This window comes from Rhamphochromis sp. 'chilingali' (assembly GCF_963969265.1).
Source record: "Rhamphochromis sp. 'chilingali' genome assembly, chromosome: 1".
NCBI classification, from domain to species: domain Eukaryota; kingdom Metazoa; phylum Chordata; class Actinopteri; order Cichliformes; family Cichlidae; genus Rhamphochromis; species Rhamphochromis sp. 'chilingali'.
The window spans coordinates 42787285-42808341 of NC_137929.1; the positions used below are offsets into that span (position 1 = coordinate 42787285).

Consider the following 21057-nt stretch of genomic DNA (forward strand, 5'->3'; position numbering starts at 1 on the left):
TCAACAAAGATTTTTAGACTTTTCAACCATTATCACTGTGCACACTTACAGATTTCTTAACACATTTACAAATCTGATTGCACATGCTCACACAGACAAATTGTTTTGCTACAGTAACAGCCTCATATACTTCATGTTTTTCTTGATTAACAACACCAATCAACATGGTGGGATGAGTCAAAGATGTTGGTCTGTAAGCGCTTTGTCACGAGTTGTTAACAAAGTCGTAAAGTCATAAAACTCTGGCCGTCCCTTATGGCGGCACATTTACATAACAGTTCATTCAAATAAAAGATTTGCTCTGTCCTGTTTATATAGTTTAGCCTGAAAAAAAGGCTGTATGGTGGAAGACTTGGTACATAGATGTCCAGTCCTTCACAAGTCTTTGGCAAAACCACTTGCTGTCCTAGCCTCTGTAAACAGTTTGCTGCTGAGTTTATGTGCTGAGCCACAAATCTTTGGTCATAGGAAGTAAAAAATATAAGTGTATTTTGTTAATCTGAGTTGGAGACTATGTTTCAAAAAGGAAGTGGTGCGCTCACTAAACAATGACTTGTGGTTTACATGACATTAACCAGTGAGCAAGCCGTTTCACTCTTGTCCTCATCACTTCCATTTTTTTTAAAACCAAGATGGTGACGGTGAAAACAACCGTGTCGAGGCTTCAAAACATGGCTTCACAAACTGTACGGTTACATTGTAACCTTGGTTCTCTGAGTGAGAGACTATCTCTCCACTCTGTACATATGGAGTATGTAGCGGAGTGGAGAGATAGTCTCGATATGATAGAGAATAATGGATGATGTCATGGTAGTTACGTGTATCTTTTACACTAATTTGCTAAACCAGTATCTGTCTGCTAACCAGCTGTCTGTTAGCCAGCTACTCATTAAACCTGACCACTTCTGTGATGTTGGTGCCTTTTGGAGCAGTCTTAATGTGATAATTTGGCAAATAATATGGTTTTCTGCACGGGTAATTTAACTAACAGTCCATCCTAAAGCCTGTGCAGCAGTTTTGTTGGCTGAAATTGGAGTATTTGTGATATTCATGTTGTCAAGTGGCCTCCACCTCTTGACACCATGAATATAAACAGCACAATTATGTATAATTACGCCATCACTTACACTTCTAACTAACTGAAATATTTTTAATTAGGAATCTAACAGAGCCTGTGGAAAAGGAGCCAAATCTACATTTATGTATTAACATGCAAATGCTGACCTATAGATATGGTCCACACTGCAGCGATCTTCATCATGGCTTTGGTTCTAGAGTTGAAGCGGCTATGCTCTATAGGGTTGCGGATGGCGACGTATCGGTCGAGGGAGATGGCGCAGAGGTGCATGATGGAGGCAGTGGAGAACAGCACGTCCAGGTAGATCCAGATCGGACACAGAGCGCTGGGGAGGGGCCAGGCGTAGTCTGGAAGAATTGAGAGAGAACATGAAAGATTACCGTGATGTAAATAATAATAAGCTGCCTGTTGTTTTTTCATGGGCAGCGGTTGCTGCTCTTGACTTTAAAAGCAGTAATTCATTTTTTTCAATCGATTCTAGGAGTCTGGCTGAGTGAATGGCATCAGGGTTAGCAGACTTTGAGGGCTTTAGATGCAGCATGGAGAGGCTGACTAAATGTTAATTAATTAGAGTACATCAAAGGGAGAATGAAAATTACATGCAGCTCCAAGTTTCTGTGAAAAATCAGATAAATGTGATAGTTTGATTACAGCATTTCTCTGGTTTATTGTAAAAATTATGATTAGGCTTAGGTGGAGTTATTTAGATGTCTAATTTAATGGCTGGGAATTAGATTTCAGAATCAGAATCAGAATCAGAATCAGAATACTTTATTGATCCCTGGGGGAAATTATTTTTTGTTACAGTGCTCCATTTTAAACCAACATTAAGACAAAACAGACAATACGCTAACTAAGAATAGTACAATATATACATATATATACATACATACATACATAAGTCACTTATAAATAAATATTTGGAAAAGAAACATGTGTAGCTGTAGCAGCAAACAGTGTGTTAAGTGGATGCGTTGTACAGGGAGATGGCCACAGGCAGGAATGATTTCCTGTGTCGTTCAGTGGTGCTTTTCGGTAATCTCAATTTTAAGAGTAGATTATCAGTTTGCATATCAATGAACCCACTATGAATATAAGGTTTAATTTAGATTGTGTTTTATGTCCCATAGCTATCATCTGTACAGGGCGATTACACCAAAATTATGTGTGAAAATCAGTATTTGTATAAGTATGTGCTTTTGTGATGCAGGTGTAGTTGTTGTTGTAGCCTGAGGTTTATTGCTTCTTGCATCCTTAAAAAATGAATCTAACAAAGAGGAATAAGGGATTAGCCCCGATTCTAAAGAGATAACTGATTCAATAAAAAGTTGAACTTGTCAATAACAAATTACAATGACAATATTTCAAACAAACAAGGATGAAAAAAAGATTAAAAAAAGACAATACTGGAGAGAACATGTGATTATGTAAATAGCAATGAGATTCAATCATTTTAGCTTTAAATAGTTGATGAACCACCTTAAAATCTGATGCGAGGGTGCCCAAAGACTTAATCCTAAACTGACCAAATTCTTACAAATTTCAAAATGCCCCAGTTACACTTTGGGTTGTGCATGTTTGAAAAAATTCACTACAGTCTTGTAAATCATGCCCACTGACCTTAACCTAAGTGCTGATTGGCTCACAGAGCTGCTAGCATGACTGCTACTAAATTGTTTTTCTTAATGGCTCCTTGTATCATTATACTTGCATTTTGCCACTACTTAGCAAAATGTATTGCCGCAGACTGAAAACAACAAGGCTTTGCAGAAGCCAAGAACTAGCTGCAGTCTTTGAGTTTTGTATTCCCACTCTAAGCATTCGTTTTAAAGACCACTCTGAATACAAATGCATTTTTTACAAACCATTATGATGAGGCACCTCAAAACATTTGAATGGAAGACTTTGCTAAAAACATTCAGGACACAAAAGCCGCAAATTATTCAGATACATGAAAGATTTATTTCATGTATTTATTAACAGGAAAAATGAAAGTTGTTAAATAAATTCTCAGACTATCAAGAATGTTCAATTTTTCCTCATAGTCAAGGTTAGCTACAGGGATTTAAAAGACAGCAGGCTCGTACTTACTGGGTTAGTATGAATCAGGGCTGCTAACAAGATGCAGTCAACTGATCATTAGCAACTGTGAACTCTCTCAAGCAGTTTTTTCCAGCATATTTGTTAGATGTATGTAGTAGGCCAATCTTAATAGAACTTACCACAAAGTCAGAAGAAACAGCTACACCTGACGTGGGGCTTGAACCCACAACCCTGAGATTAAGAGTCTAATGCTCTACCACCTGAGCTAGCCATGCCTACATCTGAAAGTCTACCAGTGTCATTCGGGATGCTAAATGTTAAAGTTCATGACCCATTAGAAAAAGACTTAACAACCTGGGTTATACAACTGTACAAAAAACTATTCTAGAGTCAAATGGTAGGTCATCTGTGTGACAGCTAAAGCTTGGCTGAAGCTGGGCCATGCAACAAAACAATGGTCCAAAGCAAAGCAGCAAAAAGAAAAGAATCAAGATGTTGCAATGGTCTAGTCCAGATATCATCCTGATTGAAATGCTGTGGCAGGACCTTAAGAGAGCTGTGCACAGATGAATGCCCACAAACCTCAATGAACTCAAGCAAAGCTGTAAAGAAGAGCAGGCAAGAATTCCTGACTGATAATAAAGTCACCTCACAAAGAAACAAATTCAGTTTATTGCTTCTAAAAGTGGCTCTACTGAATTATGGGGTGCACTTCATTTTTCACATGAGCACATAGAGAACTGTATAAGAACAAACGACATTGATTTGCTTGTCTCTCGCCAACCTAACTGGAGTGTCGACCAATAGCCCAGAGTGACTGTGCTGGGCGTGAAACAAGACATTAAAAGTCAAACAAAGATAAAAGAAAAGCAATCCTGACCACAGTGGGCTCAATTTACCTCCCAGCAGGAAACAGAAGCTAGCATCCGATGCACAGTTTGTGAAACTAAAATCAGATCAGCTTTCTTTTTTTTCTTTTTTCTTTTTCAGTGATGCTGTACGATCCCAGAGGGTGAATTCCTCTTTTATCTCTCCCTGCGCTTGGAGATCAAAGGTCAAATCTAGTACCAGTGTGATACCCTGTAGAGCTACTAGCTAGTCAGTCTCCCCTCGCTGATTTGTTGGGTGAGCAGTTTGGGGTCGTTGGGAATAAAATCGCTCTCTGCCATCTCAGCGTTGGGCCCATGTACACCCCCTGGGATAACAATACAGCAGCTACAAACACACGTGAGGGAGTCAGCAGAGTCCAGCGGATGCGTAATTACAATCAGCAGGTCACACACTGCTTAAACTGGGCTTAAATAATTAGCTTGATTGGCAGGCTGGCTGCTGAGTGGGTTAAAATTATATTCTGGCACTTGCAAGAAAGATACTATTTATTTAAAGAAATGAAACGAGTAAAACCAAACATCAACTACAATTATGCTAACTGCTCGAGGCACGAATGCTCCATTACCGTACTCAGTGTCACAGCTTGCATCCTTCTTGTCTCCTCCGTCTTTTTCAATTGCTTTGGCTCATATCTATTTTCCGTCACTTTCATTTCAAATATCTTTCTAACTGAAATCCGTGCCATTGCTTCCACATTTCAAGGGACTATAGTGCATCACAAATCATCCAGTAAAGGCAATCTTTGATTCTGAGTGATATGTTTCACTTGAAAAGCTGTTCTGTTAAGGATAAATAAAAGTGAGCAACACTGATGCTGTGTCATCCTCCTAAAGAGGGCATATACCGCAAAAACTGTCTCTCTGTGCCCGCGGCTATTTATATGAACCGAGGACATGACCTGGGGCCAAACCCGCGAGCGTGTAATCTGGCTGCTTAATTTCATCTCTGATTTGTAGGACGAGCAGCACGTATGTGATGCATGTGGAATGAATCACATGCTTGTTTGTGTGCATGCTGAGTGGGAGGCAGCTTGCATAATGTTTCAGAGGTCAAACGCTTTTTGGGGGGCAGTGCATGACACACACAAACACACAAGGTGTTACTCAGCTGGCTACCGGGTGAGTTAGACTTTCTTCTAAATAGACCGAGTGAAAATAACTGAGTGTTGCAGTCAACTGTACAAAATAGCTGATAATTAAACAGCACTTTTGAATCATCGCACATTTTGTCAGGCTTTGCATAATACGGAAAGGTTATGACGTATGAACAGGTCAGATGGTAGTCAAGAAGGGCGCTTGTGGTGGGAATTTGTGTTGTATTTCTGCTCACTTTAGTTTGATGTAACACTGATTTCCAAAAATTAAAAAAAAGCATCAGCTAGTTTGATCATGGGACGTGTGATGTCCATGAACACGTTCGACCAAATGCTGAACTCCAGAACTGAAAAAAAAGAAGTCAATAACTGCAGTCCCTCCAGTGGCCACTTGAGGCTGACTGAACAAGCAAATTTCTACAGACTACTATTTTAAAATGTCCATTTTTTCACCAGGAAAAAAAAAGAGGCATGTTTACAGTTTGTTACATGAATTAATTTGTTTTTCTAAAAGAAAATCTCCTGGTTTTCAAACTCATGGCCTTCAGCTAACATTTTATAACCTTCTGAGACACTTGTACCTGCAGACAGGGGGAGCTAAGGATTGCTCTGTCTCAGCAACAGCTTCAGATTTTACAGCAATTACATGCTTTTTTAGCATCTTAACTAAATTCTCCATGTTTACCTGACTATATCCCTTGATAAGCATGGAGCTTTGCAAATTTGATTTGGCAGATTTTAATGCCAGATGTCTTTCCTGGCGTTAGACACAAACCCAAGGGGAATTTGTGTCTCTGGCTGGAACTAAATCAGCAAACTATCACTTCCCAAACAAATGTGTTAACCACTATATGTCTGAATTTGTTCTAAAGCCAATGAGCACTGAGCACAGGGCTAGAAGACTAGCACAGAGGATGTCAGGCCCTCAGGTTACCCTCATGATTCTGATTGCTTGGTCACACCAACCATCCTGTTCGCCCTTGCGCGAAGCAGCAGATACTGTTCTACCTGTCCAACCTCTGTAGGGTCCAGGTATCATGTCGCTACCTGAGCCAAATGCAAAACTATTGAAAAAAATAAGAAAAGATGTGGATGGAAGGATTTCAGTGGCCTCCACCTGTAAAACCATTCCTGTTTTGGGGGTTGTCTCATTGTTGTCCCTCTAGTTAATATCATTAATACAACAGCAGCTGAAACTCATTAACAACTTCCTATGTTACTTAACTGACCAGATCAATATCTCAGAAGTTTAACTTACTTGGTGGTATACTTGGAATAACAATGCTCTCTATATTTTTTTGCGCAGTGCACATTCATACAGTATGACACACATCTTTATAAAAACATAAGGCTCCTGGTCCCTTGCTCAAGACTTTATTCCAGCATATTGTGATTTAAAACAGCTATGCCAAACATGTGGCTCTAACCCACAACCCTGAGATTAAGAGTCTCATGCTCTGCCGACTGAACTAGCTGGGCATGCGCCTTGAAAGCTTTTTGTGACATCACCTGAACCACTTTATCAGATTTCATGCACTAGAACTCTTGGAAACTCACTGACATTTACCTTTCACTTCACACGTGTGCACACAGTCTATGCACTCAGCTGACCTCAGTATGTGCTTCACATAACATTTACACACCATGTTGGAAAAATGGGCTTGCCGCCATCAGCTTGAGGCTGGCTCAAAAACCAGAAAAAAAACCATGTTAACAGTTGGGTACAATGGACAGTTTTGGTCTCTATAGCTACTTTTTTTCTTCAAGGCAAATTTAAGAGTTTATCGAACCCATTAATTTGTATTGTGTTATGGCTTAAGGTTGTGGGTTATAAAGTGGATATCCACTTAATAACCTTTGTCTGGGAGTGTTGTCTACTGATGGTAACTGAATCCTTGCTCCATCCAAACATCCTCGATCCCAAGTGGAATTACTGGGCCGGACATTACATCGCCAGCACCACAACAAAGACTCCGGTAGGGGAAGTGGTGGTGGGCTCTGTGCTTATGTGCTTCAGGATCGGTTCCAGATCAGTAGAATAATAGACAGTCACTACTCACTAGACTTAGAGGCCATGTCCACTTAGTGCAGGCCCACTTTATCTACTTCATGTGCTAACGGTAGCCAACGTTACCATTGGTTACATCCTCCTCGATGCTAACGTTAGCTCAGTACTCAACCACTTCCAACTTATCGTCAGGAGGCTCTCAACAGCAGAGAGAGCACCCTGAAGGCACCCATATTGTTGTTGGGGACTTTAATAGGCAAGGCAAGGCAAGGCAAGGCAAATTTATTTGTATAGCACAATTCAACAACAAGGTGATTCAAAGTGCTTTACAGAGACATTAGAAACAAAAACAAATAAAAAGCATGATTTAAAATTAATTAAAACAAGCAAACAAACAAACTAACTAAACACACACATTTCACACCTGTTCGCGCGATCTGAACCCTTATCGTAAGGGGAGCTACCAGTCCTTCTGTGGACGAGCTACTTTCTATTTTAAATTCCCTGAATTTAAAATACTCTCTAGACCCAGTCTAGACCCAGTTGGGGAGCTACCCAGAGCTCTAATCCCACACCTGTTCGCGCGATCTGAACCCTTATCGTAAGGGGAGCTACCAGTCCTTCTGTGGACGAGCTACTTTCTATTTTAAATTCCCTGAATTTAAAATACTCTCTAGACCCAGTCTAGACCCAGCTGGGGAGCTACCCAGAGCTCTAAACCCACTTAACAAACAAACAAACAAACAAACAAACAAACAAACAAACAAAACAGTATATAAAATCAAAACAGATAAAATCAGAACAGTAGATAAAATCAGTAGTTAATGTAAGTTTTGAAATTTAAGCTTAACAAACAAACAAAACAGTATATAAAACCAAAACAGATAAAATTAGAAATAGATAAGATCAGTAGTTAGTGTAAGTTTTGAAATTTAAGCTTAAAAGTGTGGATTTGGTGCTTTATTCAAATGCAGCTGAGAATAGGTGAGTCTTCAACCTGGATTTAAATAAACTGAGTGTTTCAGCTGATCTGAGGCTTTCTGGGAGTTTGTTCCAGATATAAGGAGCATAAAAGCTGAATGCAGCTTCTCCGTGTCTGGTTCTGACTCTGGGAACTGATAAAAGACCGGATCCAGATGACCTGAGGGATCTGGAAGGTTCATACTGGGTCAGCAGGTCACTGATGTATTTTGGTCCTAAACCATTCAGAGCTTTATAGGCCAGCATCAGAACTTTAAAGTCTATCCTCTGACGGACAGGTAGCCAGTGTAAAGACCTCAGAGCTGGACTGATGTGGTCCACTTTTTTGGTCTTAGTGAGGACTCGAGCAGCAGAGTTCTGAATGAGCTGTAGTTGTCTGACTGATTTTTTAGGTAGACCTGTAAAGATGCTGTTACAGTAATCAAGCCTACTAAAAATGAATGCATGGACTAGTTTTTCCAGGTCCTGTTGAGACATCAGATCTTTTATCCTTGAAATATTCTTGAGGTGATAGTAAGCTGACTTTGTTATTGTCTTAATGTGTTTTTCTAAGTTTAGGTCTGCATCCATCACTACACCCAAATTTCTCGCCTGGTTTGTGGTTTTTAGATGTATAGATTGAAGTTCTCTGGTGACCTGTAATCGTTTTTCTTTGGCGCCAAAGACTATTACTTCAGTTTTGTTTTTGTTTAGTTGGAGAAAATTGTGGCACAACCAGTCATTGATTTCCTCAATGCATTTACCAAGAGCCTGTACAGGGCCTCGGTCTCCTGGTGACATTGTGATATATATTTGTGTGTCATCTGCATAGCTGTGGTAGTTTATTTTGTTGTTCTTTATAATCTGTGCCAGTGGGAGCATGTAAATGTTAAACAGAGGGGGTCCCAAGATGGAACCTTGGGGAACTCCACATAATAAGGCATGTTTGAAATTTGTACTCCCCAAATTCCACCACCATGTTATTCCTACCAGGGCAGATGGGACACTGGACCATGTGGACAGTAACATCACTCAACATCATTGCCTACATCCCCCTCCAAGCACCCGGGTCATTAAAACATGGCCAAATGATGCTCTCCTCCAGCTACAGGACTGTTTTGATCTGACAGACTGGTCCATCTTTGAACAGCAGGACTTGGAGACCTTCACTCAGTCTATGTAGTGCTGTGTAAAGAATGTGACTGTGATCAAAACCATCTGGATTTTTCCTAACTGAAAACCTTGTATGATGAGTGAAGTACAGACTTTGATCAGAACTCGTAACTCAGCCTTCAGGTTGAGGGACAGTTCCCTGTACAGCACTGCCAGAGCCAACCTGAGGAGGGGCATCAAACAGGCCAAGGAGGCCTACAGGAGGAGGATAGAGGGCTTCCTCAAGGACAACAACCGTCGCCAGGTGTGGAGAGGCATCCAAGCCCTCACTGACTAAAAAAGGCCCGAGCCTGTATGTCTGTATATGACATATGATAGATGATAATAGGCCTTCTCTGGCTGTGTACATTGGCCTTCTTTCCAGTTTCTTAAAGCACAGACTTTGATGTGTTGAGTTAATTCACTGTTGGGGAAAAATCAGTTTTTTTAAACATGTCTTCTTCAGGAATCTATGTTTCCAGTTTGTGAGCAGAGAAATAGCCTTCAATGAACACTTTGATTGAGTTGACCTTGCATGTCATGCACTTTTTTGGCTGTGTTTTCCTGTCTGTGTAATCTCCTCCTGCCTTAATTTAGTCCATGAGATATCATTTCCTTTCTCTTGCCTTTGTTCCATCTCATTTTCATCCTTACCTAACCATTCTGCCCTCCCCCACATCAATAATTCATAGTTTTGGGTATTTGTTTTATATTTGGCCATAAGACTTGAAGTGAGATACCTTCAAAAATGAGCAGTTTCCTCGCTTCATGTATTATCAGTGTTTTATTATCACGTCTACTGTATGTTTTATCACTGAGCAAACAGAGACCTGAGGAAGGGAAGAAGCCAAATGAATCTGAATTACATTCAGTTGAGATGGCACCATATCTCCCTCCCGTCATAAGGTCTCAATGTGGAGGAAGGGAAAACATGGACAAATTGCTGAAAAGCAGAATGGAAATTAGATCGCGTCTGCAAAACAGAACAAATTATCCTGAAAAACAGAACCATAAGTCTTACCCAGAAGAAGACCTCCGTGTTCTTGCTGTTGCTTTTTTAAACTGTCCTACCAAGAGGAAAAGCATCAGATATTTCTGATAAGTTAAAAGATTTTCACGTTCCTCCCCTCTACTCAATCAATTACTGGTGCAGCTGAAAAAGTTAACTACACAGCAACAAAGTTTGCATACAGGAGAGACTTCAGCTGTGTATGAAAGATGGATGCCCCCACCATGATGAGCAAAGTCCTGTTGTGAAGTGTTGAGCTGTTCTTCTTTGTTGCCGCTGCCTTTGTGTTTTGACAGAAACAGAAGGTAACGAGACAGGTTTGGAACTGGCGTGCAGTATCTCTCAGTGTCTCACACTGAAACTAGCAACTGACACCAAAAGAATCACCAAGAAAGCATTTATTAAAGGAAACCAAGCAAGCTGAAGGGCTGGGACTGTGTTTGGGTTTCGAGGAATGAATATTCGCAATAACAGCTTCCACATCAAATCAGACAGAGCTTTTCTTGCAAGTAAATGCACAACAAAAACACAATGCAGGCCCGGCTAGCTCAGTCGGTAGAGCATGAGACTCTTAATCTCAGGGTCGTGGGTTCAACCCCCGCGTTAGAATTTTAGGACTTTACAGTCTAGTATAAATAATTAACATAAAGTCTGTCTAATTGTGGAAGCTGTTACTGAGAAGGTATAATAATCCACAGTTCCTCCAGTGTGCGGATTACAAGCTGGTGGCTTAGTGGTAAATGACTGGTACTTGATAGGAGCTCTTGCAATGACTTCTTACCACTAGCCTCACTCACACACAGAAGCTTTATTAACCAAAAGTTCACATTCAGAGGATTCATTGACTCCCAAGAATTTATCAACATGCAGACTACAGAATGTGAGGATTCAACCAAAAACCTTCACAATTAGGAGACAACCTCCACTCCTGAATCCACACTAAGATTCAGTATGATGCCCAAAGAATCTTGTTTGTCAGCACCTTACATGAGAGTAAACTCACATAAGTTCTGTCTTGATAGAGAAAAGAGAAACGCCCCACGTGAGGCTTGAACCCACTAACCTGAGCTTAAGCATCTCATGCTCTACTGACTGAACTAGCTGGTATTTTTGCTTGGAGTGTGCAAATTGTTTATCTTGTGTGGAATAAGTGAGCTACCATGGCTCCAGATCTTTAAGAATCTGTGGGCAAGGTACTCATTTGCTACAGTATTATTATTGATAATTTGCTATTATTAATCTCTGGTTGTCTTCCTCAGTGTGTCTTTGTCCTGCCTTCCTCCTGTCAACCCAGCCGGTCATGGTAGATGTCCCTGCCTCCCTCACCCTGGTTTTTCTGGAGGTTTCTTCCTGTTAAAAGGGAGTTTTTCCTTCCCACTGTCGCCAAAGTGCTTGCTCACAGGGAGTCATATGATTGTTGAGGTTTTCTCTGTTTTCTCTGTATTATTGTAGGGTCTTTAACTTACAACACTGATACTGATATTGAACACTGTGTTCTCCCCCCCGATGCACCTGTGTATGAATATTAGCTTGTGTAAGTGCTTAGGCACAGAAAAGAGGCAATGTGTGAACCGGTAGTTGAGGCTTGTAGTAAGAAAGCAGTGTAGAGTGTGGAGTAGAAAAGATCTATGTAAGTTCTAGTACACTCTGTAACGGCAATACATGATTCATGAAGACCTTTATCCATGGATAAATGGTGCACCATTTACACCCAACAGAAGACACAACAAGTTTATGTCTTTGTCTAACTGGAGCCCAGATGCCAACAGTTGGTGTTAGCTGGGTTTCTAGAGATTTATCAGAGATGCACGATTTGATTATGATAATTAAACTCATAATTCCTGTCCAAGAACATTTATCTAATCATTTTATATTACATGACAAATTGCCTGCCGGTATTTGTGTGCGTGTATCCTTGTTATTTTAAAAAGCCTATGCTCCATCAATTTAATTTAATCATCTGGCAATTCCAATTAAAGAAATGCAAACACATATTCTCTAAAAGCTGTGTGTGTGTGTGTGTGTGTGTGTGTGTGTGTGTGTGTGTGTGTGTGTGTGTGTGTGTAAATGTCATGTAGGCCTATGCATTAGAAAGAGAGAGGGTAAAAAACCATTGTTAAATTACCATTCCCTTCATCTTTTATCATGATTGTCATCATCATCATTCTCATTAGCATCATCATTATTATGATAGCTGGAATAATTTATTGTCAGTCGAAATGGTGTGAGAACATTCAGTGACGTGCGAGTGTGTGTGTGTGTGTGTCTGGTCGATCACTCAGTCAGCCGTGAGGATCAATGCAGTCAAGTACCAGTCTGATGGATAACACTGCACGTAAAGATCCAGACTCCACTCAAGTGTGTGTGCGAGCACTGGGTGTGTTTGCAGGGACTCGTGTTCTTCTGTGTAATATAAATGACAGAGAGACAAACAGCCAATCTGTCTCAGTGTGTTTGTGCATCTGAAAGAGCGAAAGGAAAGGACAGACTTGTCAGTGTTTTGTTTCAGTGTGTGTCTGTGTGAAAAATTGATTACCACAGTGAGCAATCAGCGGTGGCTTGAACTAACAGACAGGCACAGAGCGGGCCAGTGAGTGTGTCCGTTGGCCACGCGTGGCCCATTAAGCAGCAATCAACCTTCCCCGTCCTGCTTAGCATTCCAGCAGGATGCCTGCCTGCCACAAAGCCAACACATGACTGTAGTGAATGTGGTCAGGTTTGGCAGGGGAAACAAAAGGCCTGCAGGGCAAAATAAAAGAGTTAGACCGAAGCATGAATATCCACACAGTATGTGCAGAATCACATCTGCATTTTATAAGCTGGGAAGCAAGAATTGATACATTTAAGGTGAATTGAAGTTGGCCTGCAGCATTATTAGTATTTTATTGAACTGCCGTAAAAGTAGCGGACATAAAAGAAAGATTTAGAAACAGGTGGGTTAGAGGCTGATATATCTTTATCTCCAGTGTGAGCATGACTTCAGAAACAAAGAACCAGGAAAGCTTAAAACCACTTCATCTGTTCTGCTGATATCTGTCCACTTATACCAGCTCTTTTGCCGGTATAACCCTTCTTCTACTTACATTATGGGTCAACAGAGTGGATTATATGCCTTCATCTCACAGTATCCCTAGCATCCTCCTCTGTCACACCGACAATCTTCATGTCTTCACTGCATCCATGAATCTTCCCTGAGCTATTCCTCTTTTCCTTCCTCTTCCTCTTTGAGTGTCTCTACATACAACCGGATAAGTTTGTAATACTTCTTATGTCTTCCTGGAGAAAACTCGTTTCGCCTTCTTCTTCTAAAGCTGCGCTGATGTAGAGATTTTGTTGTTTAGGAGAACACTGAATTGAGTATGGCGCATAAACGACGGGGGTATAAATGATTTTGACGCCAGGATATAACCAGGGTGGTGATCGTAAAGAAGGAAAAAAACTTTTGGACAGTCCTACTGCGTTATTAGTTAACGCAAGATACATGGAGGGGTTAATGTATAAAAGCCTTTATTGTATTTGTTTATATATGGGGGATGGAAGAAATATGGCAAAACGTTCTTCTCTAAATAATGTTTAGACGATAGATTGATTAATTTTGGTTTATATTTGAGATAAAGAATACATCTTTCTCATTCTCCTATATTCCTCTTGCCTTATTATAACTCATACAGATGAATCCCACCTCATGAAGATGACCTCAATAAACTGTCTTTCACTGATCTCCTGTTTTCTCCTTTGCCTTCTTTTTCCTCGTGTTTGTGCTTTTTCTGCCCTGTCTGCTGGTATCTCTGCCTCCAGAGCTGCATGTTTCTAATCTGAAGCCACCGGCCTCACTGACCTGCTGAGTGTCTATTGCTGTATTGTTTGTTGCCTCTCTTCCTCACTCTTCTTTTCTGTCTCCAATCTCACCCTTACCACAACCGTTTGAGACAGATGGCCATCATCCTTGAGCCTGATTCTGTTGAAGTTTTCTCTTTGTTAAAGGAGAAGAGGTTCCACACATCCTCACTAACCCACACACCTACACAGCCCCTTCTATTCTTTTATTTTTTCCCCCACCTTTTATTCTTTAAAACAGGTCTTAAAGTCTTTCACGACTCCTGTCAAAACTCCTGGTTCATGTTCAGGGTCCTTGATTCACAATTGATTAAAGCCGTGCATCTGCAGCTGTGGGATGTGAGAATGCAACAAAAGCTGAGATTGTGACATTGTGTCGAGGTATGATTAACTTTCCAAGAAAAATAAAGAAAGCTATTCATCATCATGTTTTCTGAGGTAATTTGATTATTAAATCAGCTGAACTAAGGCGTCTAAAATTCTTAAACTTAAAATGTGATCAAACTCAATTACAATGGTGTAATTAAATTCATGTGACTTATCCTTTGGCTTTTGACTTGTTAGTTCTACTGCTTGAAGCACTGCTCACGCAAGATGATGAAACTGATGATGACTGCTTAAGTTTACTTTTCCTTTTATCCAATTAGTTTGCATACTTTGTTTGCATGCTTCATCAAATTTCACAGTGAAAACCTCAAGTTCTGACCTGTTACAAGTCCTAATGATTAATTTCATGGTAAGCTTTTGCAGAAAGGGCTGCGCTGCTGTCATCACTGTTAAAAACATTGTATATTCTTCTATTCTACTAAGCTCTTAAAGCCCGAGTTACACATGCCTGGAGAATGGTTGTATTTCCTCCTAGCACTAACCAACTACTGGTGGCGAAACTTGTGTGACACAAACCAGAAATGAAGAGCATTTGCCTTCAAGGCAAGTTGTGCCTTACTGCTGCAACCAACACGTTTCAAAAAGTGCAACGTTTACTTTGAACGTAAAAGTTCTTCATTTACATTTAGCCTCAAATCTTCACAAATCCACTTTGACTTAGCAACCAGTTTGCAAGTATTTGCAAACTGGTTGGCATCTTCCATGCAAACTACTGGAGACCAGAGCATTCTGCTATTGACCGACGCAGTTTCCAATGCAGCACTGCATACCTCTTTGACACCAATTTAGTATTAGCCAGCAAACTCCAGCAACCACTTGCCAATTTGTTGTGGAATACAAATCTTTCCATAGCGACTGGATGGCTGCAACCCCTTGCAACCAGTCTGGGAATATTAATTTTTCCATGAGTTTGCAGACCAGTCTCTAGGCTTCTGTGACTGAGGACTAACATCCACCAGAATCCCCACTGAATGAGGGTTAGGATTAGTTTGCGTTTTGCTAAGGAAGCCTAGTTTTGGAAACTAGAAGATCTGATCAAATTTCTATAATTCCACACAAAGGGCAAATCCTGCCTTAATCGTTGCCAGCAACATGGTAGCTGTAAAGAGGTCAAAGTAGCCACACTATGGGTTTCATTAATTTCTGTCATATATTTTGTCACAGTGGCATTTTCAAAACATGGCCACAGTTTCAAATAATGAGGTCAGAGTATATATTCAAGCAATCTCCGTGAACCAAAAGCTCAAGTCCTCTATGCACTTGGTTTCACTACAACTATTGTCTCTACTTAACTGTGGGCATGTAGCACAGAAGCCCCACCCACATGCTATTCAAATTGTGAGGGGCAGCCAATCAGAACAAAGTTGTCTTAAAAGGAGATGGAAGGGAGCTCAAACACACTGCTTTAGAGTGAATGAACTGCAGAAAAGCTAAATGATAAAAAAAGATTATTTTAAAACGTAAATCACGCAAAGACACTCCAGTGCAGTCGAATAATAAAAACATGGGTCTAGAAACAATGAGCATTATAGCTACCCTTTAAAAAGGTATATCGTGCACAGCATCCCTGAAAATATACCTTCATAAATGTCCTCACGTTTCTCAGATTACTGAACAGATTAATCAAAAATCTTTAAAATATGGCTTCATACGATTGGAAGTATGATATTAGCCAAAAAACATAGACACATTTATTATAAGGCGCTAAGAGTTCTTGGAAGCCGGTGATGTGAGCACTGAGAAAGAATGCTGTCACTGAAACCTGTAAAGGTCACCATCTGTTTATCTACATCTCTGAAACAGATTTTCTCACTGACTATCAGCTCTGTGATCGTCTCTGTGATGGTGACATTTACAGGTATGAAGTAGGAAATGTACCTCCCTCCTGAGGCGTTCACGTCGAGAGCTAGCTGAAACATTAGAAGAAGACAGTCTATCTTTAATCGAATGTTTTCACACGTGCTTGGGGAATGCACATATCCTATTATGCTAATGTGGGCGTTCATGCAGAATCCTGGCATGGACACTGGAAGCAAGAACAGCAGTAAAAAGCTGGTATGAAATTGCAATTATTAAGCTGGCATCCTCCGGCTTTTGATTCACTTGCAAAATAACAGTGTGCGCCGTCTCAGAGAAGTAATAATCATTTCAATAACTGCACGGAAAAATGTTTTTTAATGATGGCAGGCGCATGTCAGTGTGCTGACAACAGCTGGCAAGTGGGTGGATATTTGAGATCAGGTGCAGATTGTCTAAAGATTGAGATTTATAGGGATGAATCTGGCTTTTTATTATTAAAGGAGGGGCTGTAAAGAAGTGAATACATAATTACAAACACTTAAGGAAAGTGGATCATCTGTTTTGCTATTCTTTCAAAGTCGGTACGAGTAATTTACAAGTTCCTTTTGACTGTACTGAGCTTACTGAGAATGTAGGAGTAATGTAGTTTCTCAGTTTGCAGCAATTTTTCCACCTTCTCTTTGATTTTTCAGCCTGAAGCTACAAAACTAGAAAAGCGTCATTTAAATGTTTAAGTGGTCAGTTTATCTTCACTGCAAACACTAATTTACTAAGTTATCCTAAATGATATCAGCTGGTCTGATCACAGGTTGCACTATGTCCGTGAACACATCCGATCAAGTGCTGAGATCACGGCACACAAAGATGATGATTGACTCTTGAATCATTCTTAAATGGCTAAAACAGAAAAAGAAAAGAAAAATGGAAAAAAAAAATCAAAGATACAGAAAGGAAAATGAACGACTTTTTTTGGGTGCTGTCAGCATTAATCTCGTTAAAATGACGTTAACGCCATAACCGCATTTACGTGGCAAATCTCCATTAACTCGCTAACGGAGATTTGACGCCTTAAATGCGGTTATTGCATTAACGGCATTTTAACGAGATTAACGCTGACAACAATAACATATATACTTACATATAAACCAAACCAACTCATCCAATTGTTCACTGATGTTTTAAAGTTGCGTAAGACTATAAATATGCTACTGTCAGCAGAGATGAGTTGTGAATTTTATTTGTATATAAGTGTTTCATGCTGATGTCATTTATGGGTACCATAAACTTACCATAGAGGATGTTGATAAGAGAGATTGGCATAACCAGGATCCCTACGAGCATGTCCGCTACAGCCAGTGACCTCAGAAAGAAGTTGGTGGCATTCTGGAGCTTCTTTTCCAGCGACACCGCGAGGATGACCAGAATGTTTCCGCCGATCGTCAGCGCAATGATGACGAGTATGAGCAGTGCTGGCCAGTTCTTCTCTTTGATAACCGCCCTGCTCACAGACTCCTGGGTTGTTAAATTATCCAGACCTAAACTCATGCCGGAAGCACCACCACCTCCGCTGCTGCTTCCAAGTCCTATCCCCCATGGGAGGGTTTGATTGAGATCTAAGGGGTTGTTGCTCGGCCAAGCCATTCGACTCCCGACCTCCAAGGAGGATGTGGTTGTCCCGAACCCGCCAAGAAGAGCCCTTGCTGGGCCACCCATTTCAAAGAGAGATTACTGGAGATTGGACAATCTGCTTCAGAAGCATACCGAAGAAGAAGCTGCACTCAAAATTAAGGGACACTTCTCTGAAGGATATCACCTAAGAGTTGATCAGATGGGATGGGAAGAAAGCAGGATAGGGAGAAATCTGGGGGATTGTGAATGACAGGGAAGCTGGGGCAGGGGGATAGGGAAGAAGCAGCTACAAGGGCTCTTGGTTTTATTATTGTGTTTTAATAAATCTTGCTAGTTCCAAACAGCCTCAAATTGTTCTGTTAGGCTTGTATCTCCCATTACTGGCCAACAAATCATTGCCAGGGAGTTCTCAAGGTATATGCTGAGCAAAACTGTCCCGAGTTGCTTTTTGGTGTTCAGCCACATCTACATCCAAGTGGAAGTGAGACTTTAAGAGTTTTTAATTTAGAGCTGGAAATTGGATGACTCATATCCATGGCTCCGGGCCACCATCGTCCTCTGTCCACCCAATCGCTGTAGTCCGTTTGCCACAGGGTGTCAGTCGGTTTCAGTATCTGCATTCAGCTTTGAACCTTGCTGTTGTGAACGGACATATCTGAGGTGTTTATCCGAGATGATGGTGAGGGCGAACTGCGGAAAGAAGCAATGGAAGAAAAAAAAAAGAATCAGATCATCTAATTTGAACTTCCTGCATGCACAAGTTGTTTTCACCCAGTCATTCATGATTTGAGAATAAATCAAACCTCTCTCTCTTACATTCCTTCTGGTCTGTCTTGATATATTCTTGATATATCCCCCCTTTCCGATTACTTTCCTTCCATCCATCTACTCCATTCACCCACTCCTCTCCCTCAGTCTTACTCAATAAATTTCCATGCTTTCCTTCTCTAAATCTTTTGAGCTTTCATCCATTTCTTCTTCCCTCTTCAGCCATCCATCAGCGCGCCCACTCAAATCTTCTTCTGTCCTGCATTTTCTCCGCTTCCTTTGCCCTCCAAGTGATTCTCCACCAGACTAATTTAGACTTTGTCCACACTCCTCAAAAAAAGGTCTGAAAAGAACGTTAAACATTGTACTCATTCAAAAATATACTAAAGATAAAAATCCAACAGATGCTTTGATGTTTACTCCTTCACATCACAGCATGTGTGTGTGTGTGTGTATGTATGGCTCTCCTCTCTATTTACCCTTACCAGTCAGGCAGCTTAGTGATTTAGCACCTCATAAATGTCTTCAAGGAGAGGTGGAGGAGTCAAAGTTTATGTGTGTGTGATAGTCAGCACGCGCATACAGTGAGTCTTTGCCTGTGAAGAGCACAAACGACCAAAAACCATTGAGACGTGTTCCCGTTTGCGTGGGATGTTTAAGAATGAAATGCGAATAAGTGTGTGTGTGTTTATTTTTGTGCTTTTTTCTTTCTACGTTCCCATGTGTCCACTTGTGAGTGTGTATTTTGAGATGATAAGCGAGCACATCTCCAGACGCAACCAAGCCTCCAGCTGAGATATTTTAGTGGGCGGCGAGTCTATGATAATATCAGGAAGGATAGAGTATGTCTGTCCATATTTTACTGAATGCTACATACACAATAATAAAAACTGTGCTTCTTTGTGGGTGTGGGTCTGTTAACATTTGTATTGTTTAATGTGTGTAAGTGTATTCATTTGTCTCTGCTTTGCACTTATTTGTGTAAATTGCTCTGAATGCAAATGAACTGTCTAGGTGCGATTGAGTGCAAACACAATAATTCATTCAGATTACTGTTGTGTGTGTGTCTGGGTGTGTGTGTTCCAACTTGTGTTGTTTATAAAAACAACCCATCCTCGTACTTAAATGACAATTAGGCTGATAGTAACCAGCACCTGTTTTCACACCTTGGCTCATGTGATTAGGCAGATGATCAATAGAGGGTCAGCAACCCTCTTATGGACACTCCCAATAGGGCTTAAATAGGGCTCTCCACCTCTTAGAACTCAAGAAGCTTCTTGGGCGAGAGGTGAAACGTCTTCAAGAAACTTAAAGATGATGATGACCTGGATGACTGAGAACCTTCAAAAACCCCTGAACTGAGTCTAAAGTAGATGCCTACCAGTTTACCTTGAACCACACCCTCCCCAACTGGTCTTTTATCATATTGAATGCAGTAATTGGACCTTAATGTTTTTTTTTTTGTTTGTTTTGCTTTCACTTATTATACGTAAACACTTCTTTTCTCATTTTCCACTCAACTGACAGGATGGCACATTCTTATTCCCAGGGTGGCTGGAAATAGGAATGTGACCCATTTGGGGTCATCCTATAACAACCTGTCTAACCTGACCAGTTGGTATCATTTTTCAGCTTGTTGGGTTAGTGTTGGGCCGATGGGCTGATTAGTGGGCAAGTAATGTACTAACCAAAATAAGGCTTTGTGAGGGATGCACTGGGCCCTGTTTCAGGAAGCCGGTTTAGTGGAAAAACTGAGTAAGTATACCCTGAGTTAACGAAAACTCTGGGTTTTCGGTTTCACAAAGCGAGTTCAGCTGAAGCCTGAGTGAGTCACTATGACGACACACTCCGTGAAGCTAACCTGCCCCCTAGCAGGTTTACTACAACTAACCCTGACTGTCTCCGCCCCTTTGTTGGAAACCTGACAGTAGGAAGTGTCGGACATGGCGTGCCACTTCCTTGAAGAGCCAGTAGATCGTGAAGCCCAAATTCTCCGCAGAGTTCTCCGCCGGAAGAGAGTGATCAGAGCGCGTTTGGACATTTTATCATTTCCTGATGATTTTCTGTGCGAACGTTACCGTTTCTCAGCACAATCTATAATTTATTTGGATAACATCCTCAGGCCATATATTACGCATGTGACACATCGCGGACATGCTCTCAGTTCATTGCATATTATTTGTATTGCACTTCGGTTTCTTGCAAACGGGAGCTTTCTGTATAATATTGGTGACGCTGAGCACGTTTCCAAGGCTACCGTCTGTCGGGCAGTCAGGAATGTTACAGTTGCACTGAAACGTCTCCTGCACTCGTCTGTGGTGTTCCCCGGTCACAGACCCACAAGATTTATCAAAGAGGGATGCCACAAAATTGCAGGTATCAGGATGAACAAAACTTAATTT

The 21057-nt window shown here is 40.9% G+C and overlaps 1 protein-coding gene across 1 annotated transcript in view; it reads right to left on the reverse strand.

Moving 5' to 3' along the window:
* htr2cl1 (5-hydroxytryptamine (serotonin) receptor 2C, G protein-coupled-like 1) overlaps positions 1–18075 on the reverse strand; it is a gene marked incomplete at its 3' end in the record, with an annotated part of 34177 nt that extends 16102 nt beyond the window's left edge. Inside the window, exons 1-2 of the mRNA XM_080900425.1 lie at positions 17548–18075; positions 1225–1425 (exon numbers count right to left, since the gene is read on the reverse strand). Coding sequence (XP_080756551.1) covers positions 1225–1425; positions 17548–17971 — 625 coding nt within the window. The 5' untranslated portion in view covers positions 17972–18075. The remainder of the gene's footprint in view (positions 1–1224; positions 1426–17547) is intronic.
* Between the last annotated feature and the right edge of the window lie 2982 nt (positions 18076–21057).